Source organism: Sprattus sprattus (genome assembly GCF_963457725.1).
Source record: "Sprattus sprattus genome assembly, chromosome: 13".
In the NCBI taxonomy this organism is placed as follows: domain Eukaryota; kingdom Metazoa; phylum Chordata; class Actinopteri; order Clupeiformes; family Clupeidae; genus Sprattus; species Sprattus sprattus.
Window position 1 is genome coordinate 23,955,793 of NC_137911.1, and position 12,219 is coordinate 23,968,011.

General features: G+C 43.7%; 2 protein-coding genes across 2 annotated transcripts in view; one reads left to right on the forward strand and one right to left on the reverse strand.

Moving 5' to 3' along the window:
• Positions 1–773: 773 nt before the first annotated feature.
• On the forward strand, positions 774–6,622 carry chrna2a (cholinergic receptor, nicotinic, alpha 2a (neuronal); the record flags this gene model as incomplete). The annotated part of the gene is made up of 6 exons (XM_080850238.1): positions 774–858; positions 2,244–2,398; positions 3,006–3,050; positions 3,632–3,741; positions 5,055–6,222; positions 6,497–6,622. The coding sequence occupies 6 exons, from the start codon at positions 774–776 to the stop codon at positions 6,620–6,622; spliced, it is 1,689 nt and encodes a 562-aa protein (XP_080706364.1).
• Positions 6,623–9,508: 2,886 nt separating this feature from the next.
• ptk2ba (protein tyrosine kinase 2 beta, a) overlaps positions 9,509–12,219 on the reverse strand; it is an 18,661-nt gene continuing 15,950 nt past the window's right edge. Inside the window, exons 26-31 of the mRNA XM_080849640.1 lie at positions 11,513–11,542; positions 11,345–11,366; positions 10,997–11,043; positions 10,418–10,552; positions 10,074–10,157; positions 9,509–9,765 (exon numbers count right to left, since the gene is read on the reverse strand). Coding sequence (XP_080705766.1) covers positions 9,544–9,765; positions 10,074–10,157; positions 10,418–10,552; positions 10,997–11,043; positions 11,345–11,366; positions 11,513–11,542 — 540 coding nt within the window. The 3' untranslated portion in view covers positions 9,509–9,543. The remainder of the gene's footprint in view (positions 9,766–10,073; positions 10,158–10,417; positions 10,553–10,996; positions 11,044–11,344; positions 11,367–11,512; positions 11,543–12,219) is intronic.

Below are 12,219 nucleotides of genomic sequence, written 5' to 3' on the forward strand. Positions count from 1 at the left end.
AAGTATGCAGTGGGCCAACACGAGTGGGCTGGCCTTTCCGATCTCAGACCGGCAGGCGTAGCTTATCACAGAATGATTTTTTTGGGAGCAGCCCTCGCTGTTTACATGCAAACTAGTTGATACGTGCCCACTGGACGTCGCCGGACCCATTGTTTAATTTACCAGCAGTTTGAAGAGCACAAATAAATCTGGATCTTTGCTGCTACACGATCGACCTTCTTCTAAAAGTAGCCTTTGAAGTCTCAGAAACGAGTTCTGCGTTAAATTGTTAATAATTTGTTTTATTCAGCCCACAAAAAACAAGAGCCGTGAAACCTTGAATGCATAGCCAATACTCAGGATGGGATAAAGTATATGAAAATAATCCCGTAGACCCTACACACAATCCAATCTCGTGAAATATTAGGATTAAAAAGTCTAACTGATTATGTCTGCTGTTCTATTTACCAACCAAACGATTAGGAAAGTATGAGACGTTGAGAATTTGCCTCCCCCTAGCGTGCATTTGGACAATTTTGTCCACATGAATAACATTTAAGTTAAAGCTATAACATTACTGCTCCTGCAGATGTTGGTATGACGCTATAATGTATGGGCTATGGCCTATACTTTTTGACAGATCTTAAAAATATTAATGCCCGTGTTTACCACTATGGAGATAAAACGGATCAGGTTAAAGTTTAAACTCCCCTCCTCTCCTATACAAAGATATATTAATCCAGACCTTAAAATATCGGTCTTTAATCATCGTTGGTCACTTAAACAATACCCACATGAGTGTCGTCAAACTCTTTGTCGTGATGCCATGCTTCTGGTTCTCGCTTCTGCACGCCTTGGCCGGAGATGCATTGGATCACCGTAATGCTTGCCTCTAGATAACTGCCACCGCGAGAAGGCATCTTCAGAACACTGCACCCGGCGATCAAGCAGAGATGACTATGTCGTGAAATGGATCTACGGGTTCAGAACAGGCTAACTTTTCGTTTGGAAGCTTGCGTGAAGCTGGGATATGGAACGAGCTTTACTAGTGCTTTTCTTGAGGATCACTTTGCTTGGATTAACCGAGAGGAGTAAGTATTGGTGGTAAGATATCTTATTAGAGGTTGATGTGATAAATATTGAGAGAGTAACTTTGTTTTTATTTTATTTTGCTAGAAAAATATTTTCAAAAATAAGCTTACGATAATGTGGTCTTGCAAACTGTCTTCAGAATTGTAGATCCTTTACTGAACCATCTTTTTGCAAAAAAGATTACATTTGTCAAAGTTTAATGTAAGGTAGTTGTCTTCTTTAATGAAATTGGTTAGTTGGGTGATGCAACTTGTTTTTTTGTATGTGTTCTTGTTAATCAAATTACATGTTGACAATGTTTGATTGTTTTAGCATTATGGAAAACCGTAACGAGTATCCTGAAGTTGGAATACTCAGATGTAAAACTGTTCAGAAATGCTTGCGATCGGCATTATGGCAAAGTTATTAACTTAAAGTTGAATCCAATTTAGGTTGACTAATGTTATTAAGGAGTCACTATTGATTACGTGTGAAAGAGGCTTTGCATGACCAGTTTCTCCTATTAATTAATGTGCCAAGAACCACAAGATTTGGTGAAATAGGTAGGTAAGATGCTTTGCGTAACTCAACGGCCACTTTGGCAAACAAGTGACAGTTATGGCGTTCAAAAAGGCCAGTTAAGTTTTTAAAATATAAATTAAATATCATGTTGCGGATGTCAATCTATAAGAAAATTTCATTGTGGCCGTGTTCACTCTGATGGCAGTAATACTTACATCATTAATAGTGATGATGATGGTGGTGATAGTGATGATACAACGTTTTTGGGTTTCCCAAACTGACACCTTACGACTTATGTACCTTAGTCCTGATCAGTCATGTCACATCCAGTAGAAAGGTGTTCATGCAAAGTTCAAAACCTAGAACTGTCACCGCTCTAGATGTTAGCATTTCCTCATTACCTGATTCATCTTACCAGGACTCAGTTCAAACTGTATCCACAGTGGCTTTTCATTTTCACTCATTGAACTTTTGCTTTCAAGTAAGACCGCTCCTCATTCATTCTCTCATGCACAATTTCAGTTTAGGTACAGATGTGCAGGTATGTATCATATGTAAGGTTAGTATAATGTGCATTTGTTTACTGCCTTAAACCTAAGGATGCTTTAACTCTCATGTGTTATGTAAACCTGTTTAGTATTTCAGTATTTGTCTTGTCTATCTGTCTGCAGCTGTGGCAGGAGACAAGTGGACTCACGCACATGCTGAAGACCTCCTTTTCAAAAATCTCTTTAAGGGATATAACAAATGGTCCCGGCCAGTGCGCAACATCACAGATGTCGTCATTGTCAAATTTGGACTCTCCATTGCTCAGCTGATTGATGTGGTTAGTTTTTCTGTACTGGTTTTGGTGAAATTTCGGTTTATTGTACTGTACTGTATTGTATTTTTTTGTACTGAAATGCAGATGTTCAAGTCAACTTATTAGTGATTCAATTGCAAGCTACCTACTAGTGTGCTCCTTATGTTGTGCATAACTCCTCTTTTAAACAGGACCCCCAGGCTTTTGCAATAGCATTACAAAGCAATCCGTTTAGCATAGTCATAATTATGATGACTCATTCTGCTACCTTGGAAATCATATTTTGCCAAATGGAATGCTTTTGTGTGGAAACTCAATAGAGTTTGATTCATGTGGTGCTTTGAATATGATGATGGTCCCCAGATTTCTTAGATGAAATATCTATGTATGAAAAACCCATAATATGTGAAGAAAAATTGTATTATTATGCAGTAATATCTGACTTCATTAGCCTGGCTTATTGCATTAGCTTTGGCCACTACCTTCATTAGTAGCTGGCTTGTGTGTAATAGTGTAATGGACTATGGACTATTGACCAGTGTGCACGCAGGTTCCTGTGTGATGAGCTGAGCAGGTTCTCCCTCAGATAGAATTACCTGGTCACTCCACTTACCCCTTCTTTTCCCCGCAGGATGAAAAGAACCAGATGATGACCACCAATGTGTGGCTAAAGCAGGTGATGGACATATTCTACTGTAACACCAGTGGACATATTCTATTGTAACTGCAGCTACTGGTGGAGATCCTATAAGCCTTGGTGTCTGTGGTCTGAGTCTGTGGTGATTGGACATATTCTACTGTAACACCAGCTACTGGTGGAGATCCTCTAGTAAAGCCTTGGTGTCTGTGGTCTGAGTCTGTGGTGATTGGACATATTCTACTGTAACACCAGCTACTGGTTGAGAGCCTTGGTGTCTGTGGTCTGAGTCTCTGGTGGTTGTGTTATTCCATCACAGTATGTTTTTAGAATAAGGGTTAACAAGCACATGGCAACATGCACAGCCAACCATAAACCTTCTAAACACACAGACCTGATTGATAACAAACAGCACATGTACAAGGAGAGCAAGAAATAATGAAAAAGACCAAGTGAAGGAATGATTTTAAAGCTGTTCATTACTACCTGTGTGACGGACACTGATTATGTTCTGTCTCTCTCACTCTCTCTCTCTCTCTCTCTCTCTCTCTCTCACTCTCTCTCTCTCTCTCTCTCTCTCTCTCTCTCTCTCTCTCTCCCTCTTTCTCATCAACTTTCAGGAGTGGAATGATTATAAGTTGCGCTGGCAGCCCTCTGATTATGACAATGTCACATCCATCAGGGTTCCCTCACAGCTCATCTGGGTACCAGACATTGTCCTGTATAATAAGTAAGTGTGCGTTTAATAAATGCTCCACATCAATGACGCATTAAAAGCTGTACACATCTGTGTTGCCTGACTCATTCTTCAAAATTATAAAGTATTTATACCGCTCTATACACATTAGCTTTGGGATTTGCGTCCATATATCCTAACTGGAGGACCTCTGTGGAATAGCTTCTCGTCCAGCGCCAGCTTCACTCTGCACACAGGCCTTGCTTGAGTCTGATATCTAATGATGGTTTTAGGTTTTACTGAAGGAAATTACACATAATCACCATTTTCAATAAGTGTCCACAAATAATTTAGAAGCGTATTAACCATCGCAGTCCTGTCGCAGTCACTCAGTATTTTATTTCCGAAGTGTCGAATTGTACTGTCAAACTTGATTTGGGGCAGTATTAAAGTTCACTTAGTCTATCTGCAATTACGTAAGACGTATCTGTCTCTCTGTTGGTCTAATCGAGTTGAATAGTGAGGAGGAGTGGACAAACTTGGCAGTGAAATACAGACTGCTGATGTATCTTCTTGAATAACCACACTCAATTACTAATGAAATTAAATTCAAAGTTACACAACTTCGCCTCTGCAGCAGAGCAGTCTTGGTTAGCAGAGGGATCTTCTGGACCTCTCCATCTGCGGTGTTGGAATGGAATATTGACTTCCTCTTGCATCATGAGATTTAAGTTTGAAAGTCAAGTTTGGAAATTATTGAAAGTGACGCAGAATATTAAAGGTTATGGAGCAGGGAAAACACTGGATAATTTACTGAGGAGTTGTTAAATCTGGCTTCAAATGTCCTTGGGCTGGATGGAGGTTCTCTAAATTTAGAGTATTTATTTTCTTTTTCTTACCATTAATATTTAACGGAGTGCTCTCATTTGTCTGGGTGCTTACTGTGAGTTTGTTTAGCTTTCTTTTTCAGAACAAAGGCTCTCGGAAAACTCTTTTATGGTGCTTTAGATTTTTAGAGAACATTCTCCACAGGATAAATCTTCAAGATTGTGATAAATTTGTCATTTGAAAATCATTGGAATTGACATGATCTGCAGAAACAAAGGCATGCCATTGGTTACTTGCAATAATACTGCAAGACATTTTTATGTTATTTATTTAGTTTTAATATAATTCTTTAGGGAATCAATTGTCATAGCAAGTGTATCTTGATCCCTTTCTTTGTTCAGATTCCAGTACATTCTCAGATTTGAATTCATAAATGTAAGACATATAAGGTCATATAATGTCTTTGAAGTTGCGTGTACCATGCCATCACTATTGTGAACTCTGCTATGCACTGTTAACCTTTGACTTCCTCCTCTCAGTGCCGACGGTGAGTTTGCCGTGACTCACATGACCAAAGCCCACCTCTTCTACACCGGCCAGGTGCGCTGGGTGCCCCCGGCCATCTACAAGAGCTCCTGCAGCATCGACGTCACCTTCTTCCCCTTCGACCAGCAGAGCTGCAAGATGAAGTTCGGCTCGTGGACCTACGACAAGGCCAAGATCGACCTGGAGCGCATCGAGAACACGGTGGACCTGAAGGACTACTGGGAGAGCGGCGAGTGGGCCATCATGGACGCCGTGGGCACCTACAACACCAAGAAGTACGACTGCTGCCACGAGATCTACGTGGACATCACCTACTACTTCATCATCCGCCGGCTGCCGCTCTTCTACACCATCAACCTCATCATCCCCTGCCTGCTCATCTCCTGCCTGACGGTGCTGGTGTTCTACCTGCCGTCCGACTGCGGCGAGAAGATCACGCTCTGCATCTCCGTGCTCCTGTCGCTCACCGTCTTCCTTCTGCTCATCACGGAGATCATCCCGTCGACGTCGCTGGTGATCCCGCTGATCGGCGAGTACCTGCTCTTCACCATGATCTTCGTCACGCTCTCCATCGTCATCACCGTCTTCGTGCTGAACGTGCACCACCGCTCGCCCAGCACCCACGAGATGCCGCGCTGGGTGCACACCGTCTTCCTGGAGCTCGTGCCGCGCTGGCTGTTCATGCGGAGGCCCGCGCCCAACGCCAAGCGCCGGCGCCTGCAGCATCTGCAGACCAAGAAGCGGCCGCCGCACTGCCCCGATCACGCTCACAACCACAACCACGCCCACGTGCCCACCTCCAGCCTCAGCACCTCCAAGAGCTGGGTTCACGAGGAGACGGATGTGGACCGGACCCCCGTCGGCCAGGACGCGCAGACAGGCCTGAGGATGGGGACGTGGAGGGGGGTGCCCACCTCATACTCCTTCCCCACTCTGCATCTGCCCGATGTGGACCAGCTGGGCAGGAAGGCTGCCTCGCACCACCAACTGGATGGTCTGGCTCCACAGCTGGGCTCCAGGGGAAGCCTCTCCCAGCGGCTGTCCAGTCTCGGGGGCCTGCAGGCTGACCAAGCCCTGCTCCTCTCCCCCAGAGTGCTCCACGCCCTGGAGGGGGTGCATTACATCGCAGATCACCTGCGCGCTGAGGATGCTGACTTTTGTGTAAGTGCCCTCCTCAATCACACACACACACATAACTCACAACATGCATGTGCGCGCACACACACACACACACACACACACACACACACAAACACACACACCTCTTTTTCTGCTTCTCTCCCTTCAAAGATAAATTGCTCAGATATGAACCCCACATTGCACTTGTCTGCCCAAGCTGACATCAGCAGCACATGCCAACTTAAGCTGATTCCAGAGCCACCCTTATAAATCACTTAACATGGGATTACTGTTTATTCACCCTTTGCCTCTGCAGGTGAAGGAGGATTGGAAATATGTGGCCATGGTGATTGACCGTATCTTTCTGTGGATGTTCATCATAGTGTGCCTGCTGGGGACAGTCGGCCTGTTCCTGCCACCTTGGCTCTCAGGAATGATCTAGGTCACCGCTCTGGGACATGGTGATAACACACACACACACACACACACAGACACACAGACAGACACACACACACACACACACACATGCACTGATGCACACACACACACACACACACACACACACACACACACACACAGGTCAGTGTCACCCCAGTGAAAGAACCAGCAAGGCCATGCCAGGACTAAGCTTCACCTGTCAGAGACCGATCCTATCTGTACCTTAGACAAGCAGGAAGGCAAAGTGTCCTTGACTGAGATGGATTTCCTACCTAAGTTGCTACAAAACATCTGAAACTGGATGCTTGAATTGTCATTTGTATTTATTCCGTTTGATTGTTTATTTCCTTTTTTTTGTGCAAAGGTATGCTGTACTGTTATCATAGTAAGAGCCGATTGACAAACATCACAAGAGATGTTTATCTTTTGATTGAGTAATTAATGTTAGTAGACGTTTTCCCAGTGGTGAAGTCAGGAGTGCAGTGATAACACTAACCTTGCATCCATGCTCTTCCCTTTTACCTGTCAAAACCTAAAACAGCTCCCCACCATAACCTTGTTTAATTGTTAGTACACAAGTGCATTGTGCCAGATTATGCGATTTCATAAAAAACACAGAACTGACTGTGGCAAGTACGTGTTACCTAGCTTGACAATGTGTAGGACTTATGAGGGACTGAATCTTCTGTCAGTACTGTACATACATAAAGGAAAAAGGAAATGTAATGTTAGTACCTTTGAGTACTGTGTGAGTCTCTGGGACTGGTTAACTAGTTCATGGGCAGGTTTTCTGTCCGGCAGTGTTTTACTGTAAGCAGCTCCTCTCATTATGAAAGTCAGTGATATCAAATATTCCATTAATGCCAGTTTGAGCCAGGTCTCCATGCTTGACCTCATATGTTTTGCATCATTATCGTCCCCTTCTCGCACCAGTCAGCACAATGTCCCTTTTATATCCCAATGCGTGGTCGGGGGATTCTCGTTGCATTGATCAGGAGAAGACGGATTGGAGCTGTGAAATGAGGAGTAGTAAAGAGCATCGCGATATCTCTCGCCCTGACCTTGCACGTCTGAAGCTGAACTCCATTTACACGCCACCTTTCAAGAAAGGATTGAATGAGTCACTCGGGATTTCCATTGTTCCTTCAGAAAGGAACGCTAGTGTGTGGAGGAAAGGGTCTTCAGAAAGGAACGCTAGTGTGTGGAGGAAAGGGAAAGAGCAGTTTCACAACATGGATACAGCCAGGCAGATAGTACATGCAGAACCTAATCCTTGGCTCTCAGTAATGTTTTTGTTATTAGGTATTGCAAATGGTAAATGTAATTATTTCATTAGGTTATGGCATGGAGGACCTCTCAGAAAACCATGATTACCTTCATGCTCCTGTTTATTCATTTTGTAGGTATAATAAAAAAGGCTGAAAAAACCTGGAATTGTCTTTTTGGTGATACTGATTTGAAACCAAAACATATAACTGGAATTGACACTTGTAATACAGTCAGACTGTACACACATTTCTTACAAAAACTCCTCTTTTATAATTGAATTCCAGAAGCTTCTATTTGGTGGTTCTAGTCTGCAGTGGCTAGGCTACAGTAGAGGGGGGATGTGAGGTAACTAGATTGAGTCATTAATTAGCTCTCCCATAGCAACAAATGAGGAGTGAGACGTTCGTCCTCATCATTGATTAGGGTAGAGTGCTTCCCGGTGTCTGTGGTTGTAAATTGACCTGACCTACTGAGGGAATTACTGTAAATAGCCGTATCCGTCAGTCACATTTCTGTAACTGCGGAGACCTGCTGTGAAGCGATGTCAGTCGCTGAGAGACAAACCTCCTCCTCTCCTGTCCCCAGTCTTCTTCAGATTAATGAGGCTAAATAAGGTTCACAGCCATGAGGTCACCCCAGCCAAATGACAGGGCAGACAATTGGTAGTCACTGAAGTGTGTGAGTGAAGGATTCCCTCTAGTGGCCAAACTGGGCTAATACGGTAGCCAATGAATCCACTTCATCCACTGCCACTTTTAATATAAACAAATAACAGTAATTTTACGTGAGAGCTGCGTCATTTTCAAAATATAAAGAAGAGTCTTAAGAAGTATAAAAGGCTGCAGTGGACAATGTGTCTAAATCATGTGAACAATAGAATCAAACAAATTAGTTGGAAAATTAGAAAAGTCTATTGATTAGCTCTGCAACACCCTAACAAATGCCAAACCACATTGAATTATTATTTATTTATTTATTTATTTATTTAATAAAAACAGAGGCTATGCCTACAGCAACAACTATGGACACACAATAACATTCATGTCTTTCAAAAAATAAACACCCTGTTTTCTCTATTTCTCAAATATTAAGTACCACGGTAAAAAATATTTTCATCAGTTCATTTTCTTTTTAATGTAACACTGAAGGCCCACAACATCCAGATGTTTTGAACATGGCCCGCAAGCCCTCTTGTACTACTGGTCTGCCTGTGTGTTTGAGTGGTTTCTACTGACCTGTTCATTAATATACATTTGAAATGAGTTTTAAAGTTTTATCCAGTCATGCAGCATAGGGTTCTCTAATTTCACAGATGAATGTGACCCTTAAAAATAAAATAAAAAATGTCTCTTGTCTCCATTTGGAGCAGGAAGGTCTTTCAGAGCTTCACTAGAGGGCTGAAGATGTCCTTTCAGTTCTATTCAAACTATTTTAAAATATTTAAAAATATCGTTAAGATCCTAGTGATTTATTGAATATTATTTGGACCTGAGAGGGAACAACTGTAGGGGTGTCAAAAGGCACTTTTGTCCTTCAAGGACCCTGAGGAGGTTTAGAAACCACATCTTCAGTAGCACGTTCCTTGAATCCCCCCAGCTGAATGTCTCTGGATTGGGGAGTACCATGGGGATGGGATCACCGGTGGATGGCCCAGGGCTAAGTTGGCTCATAGGCAGGTTTGGCTAAGTTGGCCCCGACCCGGGCTTGGTCCACGGCGTCCAGGAGGTTTTTGGAGTCCATGGCCAGAGTGTGCGCTGCAGCTAGCATCTGCCTCTTGCACTCTTCCCTCAGCGAGGTGATGGCGTTCTGCTGGGCCAGACGCATCTTACTGATCAGCTCTGCCAGGTCTTTATTCAGCAGCTTCTGAGTGCCCTCAATCTGTGTGTGTGTGTGTGTGTGTGTGTGTGTGTGTGTGTGTGTGTGTGTGTGTGTGTGTGTGTGTGTGAGTGTGTGTGCGTGTGTGTGTGTGTGTGTGAGAGAAAGAGAGAGAGAGAGAGAGAGAGAGAGAGAGAGATAGAGAGATAGAGAGAGAGAGTGAAAGGGGAAAAATAAGTATTTGATTAGACATGGTTCTTAACCACTGAGAGCTTTGTAAATGTGTTTGATTGGGGCGTCAAAAGGTTGAGGGGAGTATCTTTGAAACACATATAGTCAAGGTTGTCGGTGTGTGTTTGAGGGTGTAATACCTCTGTCTTGCAACAAGACGTGTCCAAGTTTGGAAGGGCTTCATCCACACTGTTGATCAGTTTCCGCAGGGTAAGCCCAACAGACTGAAGTACAAACAAGCATACAGAAACAAACAAACAAAAAAACAGATGGCATAAGCTGATCATGCAACTCGCCAACTTCAACAACACCACTTTGGCCTGTCCCTTATTAAACGACCGGTACAATGCTAGAGGGTGTTGCTTTACCATCACTTTCCTAATGTATTTCAGAAGCTTCCATTGGCTCTATGAAGTATTCAAATAGTATTCATATAGTTATGAAATATTTCTAGTTGTGCTGGTTAACTGGAGGTCTCTCATACCTTCACCAAGTTGACGTATTCAGAGGGGGGCAGCATGTTTACATCGTTCTTCAGCTGCACCACCACCTTCACCATCTCCATGACGTTGTTGTACACCGCATCATCCGACCGATCCAGCTCTGCAGTTGGGGCTGGCTACAGAGGGGTGGTGGTGACCGGGGGGGGGGAGTGGGGGTTCTATTAACATGCTTGTTTGTACTAGAAACAGTTATGTCAAATCCCCAATGCATTTGCACAATCCTATCTGATGATCCTGGTACGTCAACTTTGAGCCAAATGATTTTGTGCGAAGGCTGTATACACATTCGGTTCTGCCACAACAGGAGCAGTTTTGAAACCCAACCTGCCCTGCCACCGACAACAAAGATCCCTGGCAACTTTTAAGAGCCTAATAACCAGGCATGTGACCGGTGCCCAGGGCTCTGACTGAAGCCCCACTGCTTTGATGGCAAACAGCTGCCAGACGGCCGACTAATGGAGGCCAACGGCAGCATGCAGAGCACAGCCATGGCAGCAGGCTTCAAAGCGCGCTGGCGACGTCTGGGCGGAGTTCCAGCCTGCCTTTAATGAGGAAATTACCTGGGCAGTCAGTCGAGGAGGTTTCTCTGGAGGACCTTTGAACTGGGCTGCAGGAGACGGGAAGCAGGGACGGGGAGAGGGAGAGAGGTAAAAAGGAGGAGGAATGGACAGAGAAGGAGAGGAGATGAAGAGAGGAAAGAGCAGTGAGAAGAGGAGAGGAGAGGGGGAGGGGGAGTAAGTTATGAGAGGAGGAGAGAATGAGGGAAGAGAGGATGTTAAACTGTTAAACAATGAAGCCAATAGCCACCAATGTTCCACCACAGCTCAACAAAAAACTTCATCTGAATATTATCAATGGTACCCTTTTATGTATGTTTTCATATCAGCAAGTGCTGATTCAGTACTTACCATATCCTGATCCCTCCAAATTCTACAGGTAACAGGGTAGAGAGAAATAATAATAACAAAGCTGGTCATACAAATGATCTCATTTGAAAAGACACCAACTACAATCTGCTGTGTTTAGAGATAGTATACCATATCTAAGTAAGGAACCATTGGGAAGACTGTGCATACCGTATCTGCTTCATCCTGTCCCATTGGATCCTACACAAGGGGTAGAAATATGAAACATGGACAAAATTAAGCCAACTGACCTTTACAGCAGAATAGTTTTCAAGAGAATAAAGCTCAGTGCAACACAGGCCACAGGAACACAAGAAGTCTGTGGAAAATGGTATGACGGGTGGTGACTCATTTAAGTCTGGTCTTCCACTACGCCCCCTCAAACACCCACAGATCCACACCTGCCTGTCATCTCATCTAAGGCTCTTACTGACACCAACCTGTCCCTCTCAGAGGGGAACGTGGTTTCTGTATAGAGGCATTACAGTCACCGCTGCCTCCACACAACACTGCTCAATAGGACGGCTCCATTACAGTGCATTTTTCTTATTTGACCTAGTTATTGCATATTAATGTTCTACTTCAACCAGACCCTTTATGCAAAATGTGCATGAATGCAAGTATGAAGTGCTAAGGAAACTCCTCCAGGCCTTGTTGCAACACTGCATCAGCTTGTATGCAGTGCTCTGTATAATTAAAACAGAACTCAGCGTTTCTCTCTCTTTCTTTCTCATTGTCTATCTCTCTCTCCCTCTCTTTCTTTCTCTGACTGTCTGTCTGTCTGTCTGTCTCTCTCTTTCTCAATGTCTGTCTGTCTGTCTGTCTCTCTCTGTCTGTCTTCTCAATGTCTGTATGTCTGTCTGTCTGTTTCTCTCAAT